This window comes from Andrographis paniculata, unplaced genomic scaffold (genome assembly GCF_009805555.1).
Source record: "Andrographis paniculata isolate CXL003 unplaced genomic scaffold, ASM980555v1 Contig71END, whole genome shotgun sequence".
NCBI lineage: Eukaryota > Viridiplantae > Streptophyta > Magnoliopsida > Lamiales > Acanthaceae > Andrographis > Andrographis paniculata.
The window spans coordinates 668,111-690,486 of NW_026137608.1; the positions used below are offsets into that span (position 1 = coordinate 668,111).

Here is a 22,376-nt window from a genome sequence, read left to right on the forward strand (position 1 = left end):
AAAAGTGTAAAGACACAAATCCAATGTGCACACACCTTAACAAGTAACAATGTTCATCAATCATCAATTCAAGAACTCAATAATATAGATATGTATGTATATATATATAAGCTGCATAATCATCCACAGATTCAAATTTAGAACTTTACAATACACAGTTGATCATCATTCCATGAAACAGTTATGCATCCACAAGAACCTTCATCTCCAGGCTTCCGTTCGTCCCGCGCGTGAATTCTCGTGCCGGATCGCGCTAACTTCCTCGTTGGATCGAAGATTATGCTTTCTCGACCCTTTCTTGACGCCATTTGCATCACTCGACTGCCCGGTTTTCGCCCTGTGGATTCTCAGCAGACTTCTTCCACTTGACTTGTGAGAAGCATTCCGATTTGTCGTGTCAGCTGAACAAGTATGAGTCTCGTCGTCTATTTCAGGCTTGGACAAAGGAGGGTCAGCTGTCCGAGGTTGTTCGGCTACACTGACTGCATCATCATTGTCGTCGTCGTCATTGTCATTGTCATTGTCATCACTTGCTTCGTCAGCTTCTGCTTTCGTTGGCTTCAAAACACTGCAATGTCCGTCGTCATCCAATGGCTCCTCAGACTGCGTCGTTGGAGGAGCTTCCAAAACAGAATCTTCTCGTTCTTTTAGTGTTTTGACGATGAGGGTCTTGAGAAAGTTCATCACTTGGACAGCGTACATCAGCGCCGTTAGAGGATCCGACATTTGGCTCATGTTGGGGGCGAAGACCATGGCGACGTTGCGCGCGTTCATCTTGTTCATGTTTTCCAGCTGGGCAACATCAGCCATCAGATTGATTGCCCAATCCAGCAGTGCTGCTTCTGTCGGGGGAAGCTGACGGACGAGATGAGTGCACTCGTCCTCTGATTGCGCCTGCATTACTTGCTCCGGCGACAGCGAATCCAATATCCCTCTTGGGAGTTCTCTAAACCAAGCCTACAGAAGAATCAAACCATCAGGATCCATGAAAAAAAAAAGACAAAAATTCGATTCAAGAACTAAAATTAACTACTGAATTTGGGCAAGCAAACTTAGGATCATCTTACGAAGAGGCCAACATACGATACCTTTATTAGACCTGCTAAGCAATGGACATCGATATTATCTGGAATCAATCCATTGTTCAGCTGTTCCCTGACAAATGTTTCCTGTCCGTTCTCCGGATTGATTCTGAAGATGCCTTCAGCCTGTGAATTCGAATCAAAACCTCTAGTAAATGCATAATCAAGCACTTCCACATATATGGTTCATCAAATATGTTTTTTCACAGAAAACATATATGGAAGATGGTGTTACCTGCAAGCCGCCTTGTGAATACAATCGACGTTGCATCATCAACAGTATCGTAGGCACGCAGTTACCTCTGGAGTCGAACGAAAGGTGCATGGACTCTGTTGAAACTCCAAAGACTCTTGTGCTGAAAAAAATGGAGGTATAAAGACAATGAAGCCAATGTGGAGTCATTAATTACAGCAAGGGCCAAAAGCAAAACTTTATGCAGGACTAAAATCCATAAGAACAAACGAGTTTTATTCTGTTGTATAAATTTTTGTTCCTAAACATTTTCAACAGATGCAACAGTTAAGATCTCAAAGAAGCAGCAACCAACTTGAGAACAAAAACATAAAAACAAAATTACCACAAACATAAAAAGGGAGGCCAAGAAAGCAATTGAACAAATACTGACCTTGCACTGGGAGGCCTTCTGGGGACTTCAGGTTCAAACTCAACAGGGAGGCCAAGAAAGCCATTGAATCTATCATAAGTGACATGAGCCACATGCCTCACATTTGTGGGAGATCCAATTTCCATGAGCTGCTGCTGCTGCTGCTGCGGCACTTGCTCCTCAACCCCACCCACACTTGTGCACCCCACCAAAGATTTCCTCAAGACAGTGGAGAAAACATCAAAAACATTAATTTGAACCCCTCCAAGTTGTGAAGCGTTTCTGAAACCTCTCCTGTAAAGAGCTACAGGGCTTCTCCTAATAAGGGGGCCATGGCTGAAGAAGGTCTGTTGGGATAGCCCATCATTGGGTGAGTTGGCAGAACTTGAAGGGGAAGGCAAATGGTGTGGAGAGTGGAGGATTTCGGTCATTGTTTTTTCTGGGAGCCCTTTAAAAATGGAGAGTGAGGGTGGGAATTGGGATGAGGATGGGGGTTTGTGTGTTCTTGAAGATTGGGTGTTTTTAGGGAGGGGGAGAAGGGAGTTTGGTGGGGAGAGGTTTTTTGTTTTAGTTTTGGTTGTTTTTTTAGTGTGATTAGTAATGATGGGTTGGTGGGGATTAAGGTGCAATTTGTGGGAAGAATTTGAGGATGGGGAGGATTTAAGGTTGAGTGGAGTTTGATTCAAGCAAAGGTTTGGAGAAGGTGAGACTTGGACATCATGATTCACATCCCTTTATGCCACTTTCTCCTAATCCCCCCATTTGCTTTTCTTGAAACCATAACGTATAGTTTGCTCTTTCTAAGCTGGGGCGGTAGCTTTTAGAGAGAGAGAAAAGAGAGAGAGAGGGGGGGGGGGGGGGGGGGGGAGGGGGAGGAGCAGTTAAAATTGGAGTTTAGAGTTGATCTAAAATCTCAAGATCCAAGATTCTTGGGGAGGCTAAGGATCTCAACCTCCAAGATGAATCCACACCATCAACACAAGTAGACGAGACGTGTAGATCCACCCTGGAGTTGGGATCCCGGGACCCCTCAAGAAATAGGTTAATAGCATAATGAAACAATAAAGAAAACAAATGCATCTAAATCATGGAGCCCTAACTAAAACATATCATGCAAGGGAGATATTAAGGGATCTCATATATCATATCATGTTCATGTTCTTGAGAGGGCACATGAAACCAGAGATGGGATGAGGCTGGAATTGAGGGTGTGATGTGGGTTGCACTTACACAGCATCCACAAAACACAAGGGAATGACAGGCAGGCAAGATTGCCCCAAAACCAGGCACTATTATTTTAATCCAACGCACATAATGCCAACAATGACAGGTTATCTTGTTGCCTGGAGCCACCAGCTGCAACTTCACTGTCCAATTCCCCAATTGATTACAAAAAGAAACAAAAACCAGCAAGAGTGGTCCCCCTTGGAGGGAGCCATTGTTCACTGATTAGGCTGAGTTATAGCATCACCTATATATGCATCAAAATCTCAAAAACAATATATTTAATTTAATATTCATGCTGCATAGGATCATCAAAGTGAAGTGAAGAGTGTACTTACAGATCAGATACATACATTCCTGTATAGGTCTGCATTGATTTCTTGTAGACCATGGGTGCATTGTTTGGCCGATTCAGTGTGTGTGATGGCAAAAGGGTAGTTCAGAAAACACTTTATGGAGCCTCGGAGAAATTAATTCACATATTATGGGAATGTTAGAATCATTAAGATTAAAGGGCACAGTCAGAAAGTTAGAAAAATTAAAGAGATAAAGTGGAATGGAGTTGCTGGAAAACATATAAAATTCAGAAGAAAAAGCCAAAGGAATGAATCCCTTTCTTCTACCAAACATGTGGGAATATTTGGCAGATTAGTATTTGGGATTTTCCCCGGCATGTGTGTCATCAAGGATGATTAAATGACTTGTGAAGTATCTTGTAATAATGCGATATAAAGAAAGTTATTCTAATACAAGAAAGGGGAACAAAAACAAAAAAATGTACAAGGAAAAAGGACACACTTAAAATATTATTCTTGGATCTATGGTTAGCTCAAAGACACACATGAAAAGGATTTAATAGCTTATTACCGTTGTGAGATGTAAAACTAAACACTAAGTAATTTGATGCTTCGTTCAAATAAAGAAAAAGCATCAATACTAACTGCATAAATGTAATGAGACAGTTAACAAAACTAAAATAATGCTAGGGAGGCAGGGAACAGAGAAAACAACATTGACCATTAGGAAGCAATCGTTGAAGAAACTACGTATTATTCTGAGGGATTTCAACTGATCTAGCACTTTCGGTGAAGTGTTTGATAATATTGGAATAACGATAAGCATCAATAATACAGTGTATCGCCTTGAATTAGAATGAGAGCACATGTACATACACATACATACATATTGTGCTCTAGTAACTCGCTTGAGGGCTTCAACAACGGCAACACTGATGGCCTGCAATGCAAGCAAATAGATTATTGTAAGCTTGACCTTTGCAAGCTGATAGAAATTGAAAGTTCTTGCAGCCACCAAGAATCGAAAAGACGGACAACTACGTTCATGAACTCATCCAAACACCAAACGCCCCAACCACCGTCCGATTTACATTAAGTTTTATTGAATTACAACAAAAGAAAATGAATTAAATACGGTAGATGTAGGGAATGTGAGTTTCTGGAAACTGCAGTTTATACCTTTGAAAGCTTTAAATGTAATATATCCTTTAGCCAATATATATATTCATCACCAAATAAAATCCAAAGCACAAAAACACCTTGAAAATGGTTTTACCTTAGATATATACATATGAAAGACTAAACTTATCACTCATCCTATATATTATTATACAGAATTGATCACTACATAAATTTATTTAAAGCTACATGAGAAAGGACTAGCCCGAAGGGAAATAGATGACTATAAAAGTGGAATATCATGAGTGTTCATAAAATGATTTTACTCATCACCCTCAATACAGTATCTACTAATAAGCTAACTGGAAAGCTTCAAAGCGGTGAAGGAATCATCCACACAAATAGAAAATAAAGAACCATATAATTCCTTCAATAACAAATCATCATTGACGAAATGATTCATGCCAAATAAGTTATCGTATGTTTGCTTATATTCTCAATCTCATTTTCACATACTACAATCAATTGTAAAATATATTTTCTCACAACATAGAAACATAAAATCCAAAACTTATAGTTTCCATCAAAACATCACATGCAATGCTTGTTTTTCATATAAAAAATTCACATCCAAAAACACTATTAAAGCGCGGTATGGCTTCGAACAATGACTGCTACCAGACTGTTTCACTTGTATAGGAACACCAAACTAGTTCGTGGTCCAACAATTAGTTACACTTTAAACCAAATCCTCCCCACATAGACAATAGACAACCAGAACTAGAATAACACTTGTCAAACTAAAGTTGCACAGGTCCATGTCCCTTATATTGAATAACAAGTTCTTTAGAGACACATTTAATATCACGAATGGATTGCAATACGAATCAATTAGGTATGCCTACTTTAGCAACCCCTTAACTTATTTCAGAGTCTCAACTTATCTTGGGTTTTAATCCATTATAAAGAACATGTAATAAGGCTGAATACATGGATTATGCATCCTACCCCATAAAATAATCATATTCAGAAAGATTTGATTCGGCAAAGGAAAAAAATCTGAGAAAAATACTAACTTCTGACCATAAAATAATTCTTTCGACCATTCAGCATAGCACACAAAATCATGCTCAGAAACAATTTCGACTTTCACATCCACATTATTTGATCACATTTATCAACAGACCACTACATTCTAGAAAACTTGAAGGCAAGTTAGCAATCAAAACAGTATGTCAAAAATATGCACCCACAACTTATCTGTCGAATCGAACTTTGTACTTAAGTTACAATGGTAAGAAAGGGTTGTTGAACATTTGCATCTGCAACTCATCCCTTGATCCTTTTGATGGTGGAACCTCTTTGAACCGTTGCTTATTTGAGCCTCTCTATCACTCCATTGTTATAGAACCAGTCCACCAAACCTCTGTTCTCTGCAACATGTTCATCATTAGGACTACACAATATAATACAATACAATGCAGCTCAGCTCAGCTCAAGATATCTAGGCAACAGTAAGTTAAGTGCAAAATACTAAAACGATGATATATAGCAGCAAAATGTCACCAACAGAGTGAGGCGAAAACAAATCAATGAAATTCAATAAAAGTATCCAACAAAATAAGTATATAACATTTACATCGTATATACATATGAATCCCAAGTTAAAACAGATGAAATCAGGCCTGGCAAAGGAAATAGCAAAGTAGTAATATATCCAGAACTAATTCCTTCGATGTAAGTCATTCATTTATTTTTTTCATGGCAAAATTTAGTTAGAAATTCCTTCTCTTACATTTGACTGAATGATTAAGTGGGCACTTAGCGGCTGCGGTTCCACAAAAAAGAAAAAAACCCAGGTTACATATATTTAGAACAAATTTTATACAAATGATGAGCAAAATTTCCAAAGACACTTTGATCACCGAAGAAGAATTTAATCTCTGATATTGGCATCGAAAATGATAACCATTGATAGTCAAATTGAGTTTCCGATTTTGCCGGTTCAGATGATCAGATCTGAACCTGTAGTTGTGTGATCGTTTTCAACAACGGAACAAGGAAACGCACGCACCGTCTGGATGTATGTCCGATTGAAGAGCGACTGTAAATTCTGCATACCCGACTGTGGACTAGGAATGTTGGATTGACGATTCCTTCCGAAGGCCCCGATGATATACAGACAGTGAAAGGCTGAAGTGAAAGCCCGATTCTAATGCCCAGACGCTATGCTGGATTTGCGTCCAACTCTCTTCTTTCACTTTAATCCAAATATAATGTCAGTTTTTCCATTTATGTCTTTACATATTTTTTATGTCATATTTATTTTTATTTATTTATTTATTTTTTGTATAATTTATAATTAATTTGTATTATCTTAATTTTAATTTATAAATATTTATATTATATTATAATTAATTTTACTCATATTTTCAATTATTTACTAATCACATCCTTATTAAATTCTTATTTTTACACAATTTAGGAACTCAAAAATTATATATTTTTAATGTATCCATTATTTTTTCTAGTAAACTAAAAATAATAATATGATATTTTGATATTTAAATATAATTAATAGATATTTTGGAAAACGAATAAAAATACTAAAAAAGATACATTGAGTTTATATTTAAACAATATAATTTCTTGTAAATGTAATATTAAAAAAATATATTGTATACACATATTAAGATAATATATATAATATATACACTTTATCAATTTACCAAAAAAATTAATAATTAACATAAAATATTATTTTTTATATTATTGTCACAATTCTTTATATTTAATATAAAAACAAATTCATCCAAACTGCATAATAATTAGACATAGGGAATATTAGTTAATAAAAATATATACCGGCATATTTATAATTGATGTAAAAATTTAAAATAATTTTAATATTAATATATTATAATATGATTAGCATTACCTGACTTGCCTTATCGATCTAATTTGCGGGCTATTATGTTCGGACGAATCGATCGTAGATGAATACTAAGGTTCCCACATCATAAATAAAAAATTAAATAAACAAAGGCAAAAATAATAAAAATCACGTGTAACTAACTATTATAGAGAAAATATTTTTTTATAAAATATTTTTTTTAAAAAAAATACTGTTTAAATTAAAATTTAAATAAATTGTTTATATTTACTTCTAAACCAAAAAAAAATCAAAATTTATTATTGTCGATCAAAATTTTTTTGGCGGCTTAGCAAATTGAGCTGATAAAAATTTAATGGTCCTTTGACTTCAAAGAATGAATCCGAAACCGTGTTGCGTTGTCCGAATAAACCAACGAATGAATTAGAGTAAATTAAACACTGAAAATTTTTAGAAATAAAGATGACACAAAGTGCTATTGGAATTGAAAAATGAAATAAAAAAAACAAAGACTGAAATTTGGGTGTGTTTGTTTGGGTGAATTTTGCCTCAAATATAATATTCATCCAATTTTTTCATCCAAAAAATATTAAATCAAACACCTATTTCTTATTTTTTATATTATACAAAAAATTAATTTTACATTTAAAATATCACATCAACACTTATTTATATCACATCAACACCTATTTATATCACATCATACAACTATTCAAATTCAAAATTTTTACTATTCAAATCTCAACTCAAAATCCAAACCTCCAAACAAACACACCCAAATAAATTTAAAAGTAATTTAATGCATTATGAAAATAAACGGATGATTGTTATATTATCAAGTCTTTATTTGTAGACGATAGTCTAGTGAGCCCATTTTTATGGGATCGAAGTTATTCCGACTGTTGACTTTGATATATATATATACATAGTTGCATTGTTTTACTGTTTGCATGCCATGATACTTATTTGTGGATAATGCGAGGTTACATTTTGTTTTTTTATCGTGACAAATTTTATGTTTACTTCTCAAAATAGATTTTCTTTTTAATTTTTTTTATTTTAGATTGCTCTAGAAACATATTTAATTCAACTATGCATGACACTTTTATGATAAGGGACGTCTTAAGATATAAAAAGACAGACTGATTGAGTGAACTTGTTATTATATATTTTATTTAAATTAGTAACAGGAAAAACCTACTTGTTAGGAACGCATTTTTGTAAATATTCAGAATTTGGTTTGCGAAAGCTAATAAAATTTATAGTTCATTTTAACTTTAACATTGTATTGTATGTCACGGACCGAAACATTGGCCGAGGATTGCCGAGGAGAATTCCAAGAAGCGCCACGGAGGGGCCCGCGGCGCGCAAACACAAAAAGGCTAACTAATACCCTTTCGAGACGTTCTGGAACCTTCCGAAGTGTTCTGGAATCTTCTGGAATATTCTGGAACATTTTAGAAATACCAAGATCGCCTATTTGACCAAGTTGGTATTTATGCATTAGACTTAGTTTATCCATATTTCCTTATTTAGCTATCTTTATTTGTATCTCGTATAGATATAGTCTATTCGAGTGTGGATATGCTTTGGCCTATGTTAGACCCGGTCCGTTAGAGTGTCTATATATATGGGAGAACCTCTCAGTTGTACTTCACTTCACTTTTCAGAGAGCTAATATACACTCTTCTTTGTCGGGTGCATTTTGTGGTGTTCTTGCTTTCTAGCTTAGAGTGGAGTCGTGTACGAGGCTATAGCGAGTTTCTCGTGAGCGTTGAGGAATTGCTAAGCCGATAGGAAGGTGTTCGAGGAGGAACAATCTGGCCCGTTACAAGTGGTATCAGAGCTGCGTTTAAGGGATGGTGACCGACAAGTTTAATGTTGAGTTCGATGTTGAGAACCAGGTCCCGAGGCGAAGCCGGAGGAACGCGAGGGACTAGTCTGCAGATATCATGGGATCATTTGAGAATAGGTTGGCTAGGGTGAAGCTGTAACATCCCAGCCGGCTCAAACCGGAGTGTCACCACCACGTCACACCAGGAGGCTCATTCATCAACCGATGAACCCTACATTGTGGTGCTAAGGCTAAAATCAATGAATACAAACAACTAAATAGAGATTTAGAATTAAAGCGCACCGGCTTATCATTTAAATAAATAAGGTTCAAGTCAAAAGCATAAGTCGGAAATTAGTTCAAAATGCATTAGTTTTTAAACATAATTAATGGATTTCAAAAGCATTGTAGAAGATAAAGTAGTTCTAGTTTCCCCCGATGGATCATATGACGTGAATGCATCATTTAGGTATAACGGAAACACCATTGCCTACAAAAAGGTTTGTAGAAAGAGGGTCAACACAACGGTTGAGTAAGCGCAATTAATCGAAGATAAATCAATACAGTATAATGCCACAAAATCATTTGAAGAAGGTAATTTGAATAAGATGACACATATCACATAAAGATAACTCACACACACGAGTCTTTTAGCGCCTCAATTATATCTCTTTTTCATTCTCAAATAATAATGATGAGCACATCCCGAAGAAAACTCCACTAGGCCTTAATCAGGGCCAGCTCGACCCAATTTTCCAACTTTCACATCACATAGTTACACATAACAAGCATAGGTACACAATCCTCAAGGAAAGCTCCACAATATGTACATAAGAGTTCGAAGTCCAAATGTACACGAAAGTTAATTTATTTATTAGTTTGCTAGGGGCGCCAAACGGCTCACAACCCTCTAGTCTCCAATATAATATACCAAGAGGGGATTGTACGCAATTCATCCCTCCATCATGGATGGCGGTCTAAAGACCTTTTCATCGTGAATAATGGGCACCTCGGAATCACCCAAAAAGGGAACCCGCCATCTTGATCCCTCAACCTAGCCCATTTGGGATCTAGTTCAAGATTAGCTAGTTATCCTAAAATACTGGTATACCTTCACGTGTTTGCAAGACACAGAGGTGGAAGGCTATGCCTTATCATCCAAACAATCGACGAGTTGATCGGGCTCGATGGGTAATTTCAATTACCAATTTGACCAAATACTCAACATGCTCTTAAGCAAATTTCAAAAAGAGTGTTTTAAACTCAAAATATTCCAATTGTCAATATTTAAACAATCAAAAGTAGGATATTAGACCCAACAAGTTTGCTATAATCTCTTTATTTCGCCAAATAAACATTTGAATGATATGTCAATCACAATAGGCATGGTCTAACTCCAAAAAATCATAATATTTAAATATAATCGCAAATATTTTTCCAAAAATCATAACTAGGTTAGGGCAAAACTAGGGTTTTAAACCCATCCCATAAATTGTACGATTTTTAATTTAAAATACAATAATAATCTTCACATAAGCCTTAGATGGCATTATAATCAACTTTCTAGAAGAAATTGACAAAACCTAACACTTTTAGGGCAAACCCATTTGACAATAATTTTGAAAAAATATCAATAGAAGGGGTTTAGGGATTAGAACATATCATCTATCTAAGATTAATCTCACTTACCTTAAGAGAAAGAGACCTAAAGGAAGAGTTTTGGAGAAAAAAAAAAAATTCCAAGGAAGAAGAAGGGGGCTGGACGGCGATCTGCGAACCACGTATCTGCGAACTCGAGGGCAGTGAGTTGTGCAATGGGATACTTGTTGCGATCGATGCCGAGAGGGAGGAGTCTCCAAAACGGGAACTGACAACGATGGAGCTTACCGAGACGCTGGTCACTCTGAATGAGACAGTGGCAGCGTGCAAGGTCCAGATCGCGATGCTGGAGAAAGCCAAGGTTGCGAAACCTTTGAGTATTCAAGATAAGTTGGCAATGTTAAGGGTAGCACTAGCCGAACTCCAAACGAGGAGATAGATTAGGGTTGCCTCGGCAGCCCCAAAGAGGAATACACCGTGCCTGGAGAGTTATGCCAGGGAGTGAAAGACTCGAGTTGTGGATGATTTTCTCTATGATATGGAGAAATACCTCGAGGATTCTAACATCATGGGAGATTAAGCCAAAATCCAAACGGCATCTCGGTTCCTAAAGGGCTTGGCCCATACATGGTGGAGGCGGTATAAGGGGATGCATGGAAATTAGGGAGGCATCACGACTTGGAGAATATTCAAGTATGAACTTAAGGCAGAATTTGCACCGGCCGATGCAGAGGAGGAGGCATGGTGTACAATTCGTCGGCTGGAGCATCGAGAGGGTCACTTGAAGGAGTACATCGAGAAGTTCTCCAATCTATTTTTGGAGGTACCAGATATGTCCCCTAAGGAGGCATTGTTTACATTCTTGAAGGGCCTGAGGCCGTGGGCTAAGTTGAGGATTAAGGAGAAGCTCCCTTCAACTGTCAACGAAGCAATCAGGTACGCTTAATGGTTACTTGAGGTTGAGCAAAAGGAGCCAAGTAAAGACGACCAATCAAGGAGGATTAACCAAGGCAGAATGGGGGAGACCCAACCTGGCAGACTCCACGGGCTAGTGATACCAACGAAACTTGGCAGTAACCCGTAGTTAGGATCGGGAATGCGAGGAGGCCAGGGCGGACATATGATGGATGTTTTGTCTGCAGGAGCAAGAATCACTATTCTAGGTATTGTCCAAGTCGATGAGGCATTGTGGTGATGGACGTACCACCAGAGGCGACAGAAGGCCGGGTAGCCTACACAAAAAAGGCTGCCCCTGCTAATACCCTTAGAGGAAGAATGCTCGTTAAAGCGTGGATAGGTGGAGTATTGGTGACATCCTTGCTCGACCCGGGTGCTGATGACAACTACCTGAGCGAGTAACTAGCCCGTAGGATTCGCCTACAGTGGGTACTTTCTTGAGGGCGATGCAAGGGAGTCAATGGTGGGTGGAGTCCCATATCTGGTGCGGCTAGAGACGTGCCCATCCAGATCAGCGATTGGAAAGGTACGGAACTATTCAATATAGTTTCTATGGATGATTATACGGTATTTCTAGGGATGAGGTTCATGGGCCATGTCAAGCCCATAATGGTCCCGCATGAGCAAAGGTTCAAAATCACAGAAGGTGGGACACTGTGTAATGTGACAGTTTATAGGGAGAGGATCATTATTTGTGATGTGCTTCAGTGCATCCTGCTACATAAATAACTGTGATACAAAATATTATGTGTTGCTAACGATAAGAAAATAACAAGATAAAGGAAATTAACATTTATTGTTGATAATAAAGTTATAAGGAAATTGAAAGGCTGAATATGCCCACTTGCAGGCATGAAAGCATGATCAAGAACAGAACATCCAAATAGACACGAGAATTACCTGAGTCTATCCAGCAAGAAGATTGAATTATTAGTACCTGATAACATATCTACATATGCATACATATACATATACAACACTATAATCTTCCAATCTTTTGCGGATATTATAAGCAGACAAAATAAAACTGCAATGTGCTTCAGATCCATAAATATTTAGGTTCGCAGGGGACACCTCATTCGGGCGAAGGCATATGAGTTTTTGGAGTCAATCACCTATACTACTTTAGACTGTAATTATCTAAAAATCATTGGTTATCCTGAGATGGAGGCTGCATACTGCCACAAAACCGGATATTATACTAAGAATACACCGGGAAATTTATAGGCTTTCTGTATGTTTACCAAGTGTTGATTTCGACTCTTCAAACCGGGATGGACATGCTGCATCAACTACATAAATCACGGCATGCGCCTCTCCATAATATTTCTCCCAAATGGAGTGAAGGCTCAGCTGTTGAAAATTAAGACCTGAATCAATATAAATTGCTTTAGATAAGAATAGGCTCCCGGCGAAAGAAGAAATGAATTTGTTATTAACTATTTTACATTAAAATTAGGTGCCCGATGTAATTGTTTTTTAGAGGAAATTTGTTTGAATATATGTTATGTGGAAAAGAAAAGTTGAAAACATAAGTAACCATAGCATAAATTTTAAAGCAAAGCTAATCTCACCATATTTTGGCATAACCCAAGAGCATAAGGAGCCATCTCTTCACCAAACTTGTCCACGATTGTTTCAAGGGTGAATACTAGATATTCATTCTCAATCTCGTTCATTATTTTGAAGAACTCTGAAAACATGAATGCCAAGGAAACGAAGTTAATTGAATGTTGTTGCTATAAACGTCAAGTAACTGTGGAAAAATATGCTGAATTTCGCCCAAATCTGTACATAAAAATTCTCATTAAAGATTACTTTAGATATTAAAGTGGTACGACATACATAACTAAAGACTCTTTGCAAGAGGAAAACTACACCATTGCAAGCATGGTTCGCCGTTGCGGACCGGCGTCGCGGATCGGCTTTTATCGTTCCAGATACGTCGCGGCGTATCGGTCGCAGCGTATCGGTCAAATATTGACCTATATGATTTTTTTATATAAAATTTATATTTTTTAAAAAAATAATAAATAAATAATTAAAATACATCAAATTATAAATATAATTAATTTAAAAATATATATTATTGAAAAAATATATTATAATTTATAATAGATTAAAATTTAAAATAAATAATATTTCAACTCAATTGTGCATATATATATAAATGTAAATGCTAAATTTTATGTTTTGCATATTGTTATTACACTAATAAATTTATTTTAATAACAAAATGATGTATCTTGTGTCCGTCAATGTCAAGATTTCATCTTTATCATCTGAATTACATATAAATAAAAATAATTACAAAAAAAATACCAATAAAATTTTATAAAATGTTCAAACTATGTTTATACTAAATATTTATATTTACCATTCAATATCATATGGAATGTCGTGGAGGCTCAAAATCATTTTCATCTGCCGATCGATTATAGTATGAATATGCTTGTTCTGGATTCATATTGCGTGGATAAGGGGAGATGTTCGAACCATATTGATTTTATCTAAATGAACCCCTTCCATATACATCAAAACCTCGATATTCTCTATTATCATTGCTTCTGCTTGATGAACCACAATTTTGTCTACGATCATCAATACTACCCAAACCAGATGTAATCCCTCCGTAATATGTTCCAACTTGTTGGTTGGATCCAAATATAGGAAGATTGGCTGAATCCTGAAGATGTCTGGGTAGATTAGATATGCATTTGGTTGGTCCCACTCCTGTCTCCCCAATCTATTACTCGAGCTGTGAGAAGAATCTCCATAGGAATAATCTATATTCAAGTCTTGCATATGTTCGTGAACTCCATAATATCTTCTAGTATCTGAAAAATTTGAAGCATCGGCTTCTCTTAAAAATTCTGTTAAACTATTTAGAAAATCTCTTTGAGCTTCTATACCAGGACGATATCCATAATCAGTGTCTTGGGTAGCATAATAATTTTCATTTCCTTGAGCCCATCCCATATCACTTGAGTATCGGCTATCCCTGTAGCTCCCACTACTACTACCACCACCACCACCACCATCATTATCATCATCATCATCATGATCATGATCATCATTGTTATTATTCTTATCTTCACCATTAGTTGATGAAGATAAAGATTCCAATATGATTGTTTTTTTTTTCTTGGCCGTATTTTTGTTTTCTGATTTTTCTCTTTCGCCTTCTTTTTTCCATCAGCTATAAATTGAGATAAAAGCATATCACTGTCATGATCTTTATGCTCACTTTGACCTCCATCTCCACTTTCTTCAATAGCCTAATCCAACCAATTCAAATCACTATCACGAATAAGTGTAGATTCATTTTCTCTAACCTATTAATCTAAAATATCATTTTCATAAAAAATATGATTCAAATCAATTGGGTCATAAAAATCATCTGTGTCTGTCATTTGCATAAAATGTTTTACCCGAAGACGCATGTTGTAGTGGACATAGACTAGCTTATGCAGTTTCTCAATAGCTAATCTATTCGAAGTTTAGTATGGATCAAAGTCCACGTACTCCAATTCTGCTCACAACCCGATGATGTGCAAGTTTGACTCAAAACTTTTAATGCAATTTTTTTTAAATTAGGGGCTTCATCACCGTACGTATTCCACCAGTCAGCTATTAAAAATAAATAAAAAATTATTAATAATGCAACATTTTATAACAAGTATGTTTAAAAATATAATTAAATGATAAATTTCATAATACATACCTGGTAAAGATGTAGATACAGCTCTAATAGCAAGTGCACTTCCAAACTCTCCAATTTTGTTAACAAATGTGTTTATCTATAGAAAATATAATGGTAAAATTATTAGAAATTAATATATATATTATTTATAAATTTCACACAATTTACCTCATTCATAGTCTTTACTTGTATATCCAAATCTGGCTCGAGTCTTTTGATAATTTCTTTTACTCATTTTCGATCCTCCGATGAATCAAATTCACAAGTGCCAGAGTATTGAAGACCAGGATTTAAAAAATAAGTTGCATGAAATGTATATAAAATTAAAAAATAAAACAAACGATTAGCACAGTATAAAAACAAAAAAGTAACAACAATAGTTACCTGTTGCATGCAAATCTTGATGCAATTGATTATACCATCTTCCATCGATGATATCCCAATATTGTTGAAAATCTTTCACCGCGGTTTTTATTGCCATTTTTGCCCTATCCATTGCCTCATAAATGATAGATAGTGTAGTTTTTTATCTTGATCAACCACTTTTAAAACCTTTATGAAGGGTTCCATGACCCCACAAACTCGGCGTATCTGTTTCCAAAATCTTTCATTCAAAATCAAGTCTGATATATCTTCGGCTTCATGTCTTCTCCTCGAGGTATTATTGTACTCAACCCATTCTCTAGAAGTACACATTCTTTTCAAATCGGTTGCATATCTCAGAAGACTTTTCATTGCAACAAACTCGGTTGCAAATTTTGTTATGCCTGGTCGCAACAGATCTCGGCCATTCGTATATGTTTTCATCAAATTGACCACTTTATTACTGTTGTATATAAATCCTGTAATTCTTCTGGTTTCTTTTATCGTATCTTTCACTGACAATATATCTCCGATGTCTTCTAACATCAAATCAATGCGCAGCGCAGTGCATGGAGACCAAAAAATGTGTTTCCTTTTCCTCATCAGTTTTTTCCCAGCCGCCTTCATACTAGCTTCACTATCAGTTACAATTTGTACAATATTGTGAACCCCTATTGATTCAACCACCTTATCCATTAGGGTGTAGACAAAGTCCGCAGTCTTCGCCTTATTTCTACAATCAACCGAACTGTGATATATCATATCTCTATCACAGTACACCATAAAATTTATGATTGGATGTTTTGTACGAGTACTTCAACTATCACACATAATTGTACATCTGTATGTTTTCCATTTATGCTTTAAAGATTCAACATACTGTACAACTTCTTGCATCTCATCGTTTAAATATTCACCACCAATTTGTTTACCAGTAGGTCCTTTACTCTAGGTCCAACCGATGCAATCGTGTCAATCATCGTTTGGTAGTAAGGACCACTATCGGCAGCGTAAAATGGTATTGCATTAAAATGGAAAAATTTCGAAATTGCTCTACCCACTCTTTTCGCATTATCTTTTGAAAACATATTATTTAAAGACTTATTCTTCGATTAAAACATATATGGATCAAGTCTGTTTTGATGCAAACCTTCTGTCTTTTTCATAGAGTTTTCGAAAAAATTTCTTTTACTTCCTTTTGTATTCGAGCTGCTTCCTCCTACAAAGATAAAAAAAACAAAACATATGATTATATATGGTTGTTATCTCAAAAAAATATACTAATATTTAAATATATTTTATAAATTCAATAAATATACCGGCTTTAAAATTCAAGCTTGGTAGATCTCCGGATACAGAATGTCTACGCTGCTGCTCCATAAATTCCATATTTCTGCTTTCAGCCATTACTCTTTTTAAGTGTTTTCTTTCAAGAGCATCTATCTCATCTTCATTTATTTCAATAACTTCATCTTCTTCCTCATCAGAATCATCTTCCAAACAAATGGAATTGTGCAATGCTTCTAACTTTTTTTTTATCTGCTGCTTGCATACTTTTTCCTTGGATCAAGTGTTTTTTAATAACTTTCTTATTTCTTTTGGAGCTCTCGTGCATGCTTCAACTTGACCTTTAACATGTGCTATATGTTGTTTCATCCTAGTAATTCCGCCGTGAACAATTTTACCACAATAATTGCATTTTGCTTGTTTTCTATCGTTGCTGATAGGAGTAGCATGATCCTAACCAATATGTTTGTGCGGTACCATTTTACACCAACTTTGTAATTGAATAATACAATTGTTAAAATATTTATAAATAGTAATTCATTAATTAAATAGACAAATTATATATATTAGTTTATTAATAAATCAAACTTATACAAAAATTTAACTAGATAACTAATTTGTTTATATAAAAAATCTAGTTAAAATATTAATTTTTTACAATAAATTTACAATTAATATAATTTTTTTCTAAAATAATATTAATTTTAAATAATAAATTTATAAGTTATTCTAAAAAATTAATTTTAATAAACTCAATTTATATAGATTAAATAAAAATTAAATACAATCCAAAATAATTAAACTGAATTTATCAATTAATTAAACAAATTATTCTAAATAATTAAATATAAAATAATTAAACCTATCAATTAAATAAATAAACTAATCAAAAATAATTCAAAATTAATTTCAATAAAATAATTAATTTTATACTTATATTTATAAATATTTAAATTAATTAAAATAATATAATAATTAAATTTACCCTATTTCTTCCCACTTTTTCTTCCCCACTTCTTCCCCACAATTCTTCTTCAGCGACGCAGAACGGTGGTTTTGTTCTTCAGCGCACAGACTAGCGGCGAGCGACGGAGCAGCGAAATTTCACTACAAAAAAAATAGTATATTTGTAACGAAATTTCGTTCCTAAAGTTCACGTAGCTAACGTAATTCCATCTCTAATTCCGTCTCTAATATCATTAGTAACGGAAAAAGTGAATTTAGGAACGAAAAAACCTCGTTACAAAATTGATAATTTCTTGTAGTGTTTCTTCGCCAATTTTTTCTCAACACCGACGATTCCAAAATCCACCTTCCAGCACTGCAATACCCAACCAAAACACCTCGTTCTCCGGGTAAATGTTTCTTCTCCAATCTGGTCGAATTGAGATGAATTTGTACAATAATATGAATAAAAAGTAGAAAAAAGGGTAAGAATAAGTATAATCGATTTATAAATAAGATATGAATGGATAGAAGAGTTTTTGTCAAATATCGGATATATTTGATGAACCGGATCGGCCGAATCGAACCGGACTCGGCCAATCCAGCGAACCATGATTGCAAGCTTCCACAAAAGATCGCAATGCAAAGACAAGAATCTACACGAACCGGAAGATCTAGGCCGCGCATCCCAGCAACAACTCTGTGCAGTGCTCTTCAGAAATTACTTGGATCCCAAAAATTAATGTGTGCATATTGCCCAGCGACCATGCTGCCTGTAAATAAATATGCAAATTTCAAATTAAAAATCAATCACCATGACGAAATAAAGGTTTAATAAATTGAGGCCTTTGTTTTTATCAATAAATTGAGGCTTTATAACTCAGAGAATCTTAACATGTGTCGAGAGATTTTCGATATTTAGTTTTAGATTTGTTAGATTTAGATTTAGATTTGGTCATATCCATTAGATTACGTTATTTAGATTTGAGTCTATCGAATCTGTTTTAAGTTGTCTATATATAGGTCCCTTATTTTGATTATCAATAATGCAAGCTTTAAAGTTTACGCAAAATATTTTAACATGGTATCAGAGCCTATTTTTTTCTTGGGATAGACATAGCCTACTAAACCTCGTTGTTCCGGGTAGATTCAACCTGGAATGTACCCGGAGGTCTTTGATTTTGAGATATGTCTACAATTTTGTCCGAGTTTGAGTTTGCTTTAGAGTTTGTGTCTGCATTCAAGAACAAAAGATTTGTTGAGAGCGGCGGAGGCGACGTCGGACGAGCAACTATTATGTCCGAGAACAGAAGTTTTGTCGGGAACGGCGGCGGCAACGGCGGACAAAGCAATTTTTATTTGCATTTGCATTAGAGTTTGTGTCTGTGTTCGAGAACAAAAGCTTTGTTGAGAGCGGCAAAGGCGACGTCGGACGAGCAACTATTATCTGCGAGAATAAGAACTCAGTCAGGAGCGGCGGCGACAACGATGGACAAAACAATTATTATTTGCGTTTGCATTAGAGTTTGTGTCTGCGTCCGAGAACAGAAGCTTTGTTGAGAGCGGAAAAGGCGACGTCGGACGAGCAACTATTATGTGCGAGATAGGAGCTCAGTCGGGAGCGCACTATAAGAAAAAATTATTTTTGTAACAAAACATTTTTGTCTCTAAATCTACTTTTTCCGTTACTAATGACATTAGAGACGGAATTAGTAATAGAGTTACGTTAGCTACGTGAACTTTAGGGACGGAATTCCGTTACAAATATATTATTTTTTTTGTAGTGGCGGCGGCGGCAACGGCGGACAAAGTAACTATTATTTGAGTTTACATTAGAATTCATGTCTGCATTCGAGAACAAGAGCTTAGTTGAGAGCGGCAAAGGCGACGTCATACGAGCAACTATTATGTGCGAGAATAGGAGCTCAATCGAGAGTGGCGGCGCCAACGACGGACCAAACAACTGTTATCTGCGTTTGCGTTTTTTGGTTTTTTTTGTTTAACTTTATTGTCAAACTCAAGTTGGTTTCTGCGATCCCACTCGAGTTTGAGATGGGGTGTCGAGAGATTTTTGATATTTAGTTTTAGATTTGTTAGATTTAGATTTAGATTTGGTCATATCCATTAGATTACGTTATATAGATTTGAGTCTATCGAGTCTGTTTTAGGTTGCCTATATATAGGCCCCTTATTTTGATTATCAATAATGCAAGTGTTGTCGTCAAAAAATCGTCACCGACAGTTTAATCGAAAAAGCCTGTCGGAATTGATTTAATCGTAGGGTTCCCCAGCCTCCTCAAGAAAGGATCCGGACTATCTCGCGATAACCGAAAAATTGATGAAAAAAAAGATAAAATAAACAAGAACGAAGTTGAAAATTAAATTGGAATTAATCGAAGAAAACTATAAAAATCTGGAAAAGTTACAAGAAAATAATGTAGAGAAACATTATGAAAAAAGAAAGAAGATTCATGATGAATGGCGTCTCCTTTTTTATGCTCTCTTTGATCTTCTTTATATAGTTAATTTTTTGAATTTATTTGAATGAGATTTTATCCCACATTTTTCTCCAACAACTCCGATAATTTTCTAAGTACTTCTTTGACCTTCTTGCATCCATTGGACTGCTTTCAAGTCGAGCTGGACCTCCTTGAAAGATGGGCTAGACGGGTCAGAAGGTCCGTCTGCTATTTTGGCCGCATGTTGGGCCGCAAATGTCCTTGGACTTGGGCTGCACTTGCACTGGGCCGGCCCAATTAATTTTGGGTGTGTACAAACGCCCCCGCACAAAATCATTTGGACAAGAATCAACTCGTGGTCCTGATGATTTTGTCAAATACCTGAGTATTTCCTTGCTTTCTCTGCCTGTCCAACCATCTTTTTTGCTTCTGGAAGGTCATTGTTAACTATAGCCAGATCGCGTCTTCTTTCGAGCTCCCAAAGAGAAGGATAGAACCTTTTAAGATATCCTCTATTGATAAATGTCTTCAGCTCCTCCCCTTCGGGCTTCGTCAATCTATATGCGCCGTTATATAACTTGGCCGATATGATAAACGGCATTTCAACCAGATTAGCAATGGCAGGTCTCAATAAAGGCAGTGCAATTTCATTCTCATCTACTAAGCCAATGCGGAGTATTCCAGAATAGAACAAAGCAAACAACTAACAAACCATTGAATCACCTATCACAAAATGCACTTATGACTTTATAACTGACATCAAATTGCAATTCCAGAATGTATTTACCCCAAATCAGTGCAGTATATCCCAAAATTGAACTTATGTCGAACAAATTAGAACTAACATGCCATCATCATTATCACTGCAAAGAAAACTCCACATCAAATTCATGGCAATTTCATAGTAATTGGAGTTCACAAATTGGCAATTTCAAAACAGCGATCCCGCATCTCAACATATTATCCCAAAAATTGAAAATAGAAAGTATTGGTAGGGATGAAAAGATAATACCCAATCCAAGAATGAAGATCGGCATTGGCTGGAGGCGGCAGAGGGCTGTTCGGCGGTGGAAGGAAATCAGCAAAGAAGAAGAAGAAGAAGAAGATGCGGAGGAAGAAGACGATCGCAGGCGTCTGAATCGGAGGGCTGGCGGAAGGGACCGGCGAAAGGGAGGCTGCGTTTGGCGCAGCGACGTCGCGGCGGAGAAGGCGACGCGGTGAAGAGGAAGAAGAAAAGGAACGGCGGAGGCGGAGGGCTGGGGGGGAATCGGCCGAAAGGGATTAGGGAATTTTTTATTTGTTTTATTTATTTATTTTATTTTGGAAATTTTAGGGTTAAAGGGGGATTGAAATAATGAAAGGCAGTATGACAAGCGGTTTTTAGTCATGATCATGACTAAAGACTACCTTGCATGCTGGAAATTGGAGGGATTAGGAAGTGTTATAGGTGCTATTTAGTCATGATCATGACTAAATGGCACCTTGTGATCTGATTTTTTTATTTTTTTTATTTTTTTTAAGCGCCGCGCCTTCGTTAAGAATCAGTAATTATTTTCCAAAAGACCTGCATCAAATCAAACGAAACAATCAACAGTATTATTAGCAATTAAAAAAAAAGCAATTAAAATTAAAGAAAGCAATTAAACGGTTTGGGTTGTCTCCCAAAATGCGCTTTTCTTTATAGTCTTTGAGCTAGACTTTGCCTCGCATCAATTCTGTACATTGAAATCGGCAACGGGTGCCGACTTTATAGGATCAAGTGAGAGTCCCTCGTGGTATAATTTGAAGCGATGTCTATTGGCCACACACTTTTTCTTCGGCTTAGAATTTTGATTCTCCTTATGACATTTTTTTGCTACCAGCAATGGTGATCCCTTGGGAATCCATCTTCACTTTTCGACAATTTTTTTCTTTTCTTACTCTCCAGTTGGTCTTTTCTCTAACTGTTTTGTCAACACAGTTCTTCGTTTATTCTCATTACCAACTTCACAAGTTTCCTGCACCACAGAA

General features: G+C 36.1%; 1 protein-coding gene across 6 annotated transcripts; it reads right to left on the reverse strand.

Annotated features, from left to right (window-relative positions):
* Positions 1 to 7: 7 nt before the first annotated feature.
* LOC127264876 (rho GTPase-activating protein 5-like) lies at positions 8 to 6,570 on the reverse strand. Of its 6 annotated transcripts, XM_051294442.1 has the most exons (7): positions 6,252 to 6,367; positions 6,122 to 6,154; positions 5,580 to 5,759; positions 1,709 to 4,147; positions 1,318 to 1,438; positions 1,089 to 1,208; positions 8 to 957 (listed from the first exon to the last, which is right to left on the reverse strand). In XM_051294442.1, the coding sequence occupies exons 4-7, from the start codon at positions 2,116 to 2,118 to the stop codon at positions 202 to 204; spliced, it is 1,407 nt and encodes a 468-aa protein (XP_051150399.1). In that variant the 5' UTR covers positions 2,119 to 4,147; positions 5,580 to 5,759; positions 6,122 to 6,154; positions 6,252 to 6,367; the 3' UTR covers positions 8 to 201. The 6 variants fall into 6 exon arrangements, with proteins under 6 accessions (XP_051150399.1, XP_051150400.1, XP_051150395.1 ...); XM_051294443.1 differs by lacking the exons at positions 6,122 to 6,154; positions 6,252 to 6,367 and adding an exon at positions 6,448 to 6,570; XM_051294438.1 differs by lacking the exons at positions 6,122 to 6,154; positions 6,252 to 6,367 and adding an exon at positions 6,401 to 6,566 and having other exon boundaries at positions 5,601 to 5,759.
* Between the last annotated feature and the right edge of the window lie 15,806 nt (positions 6,571 to 22,376).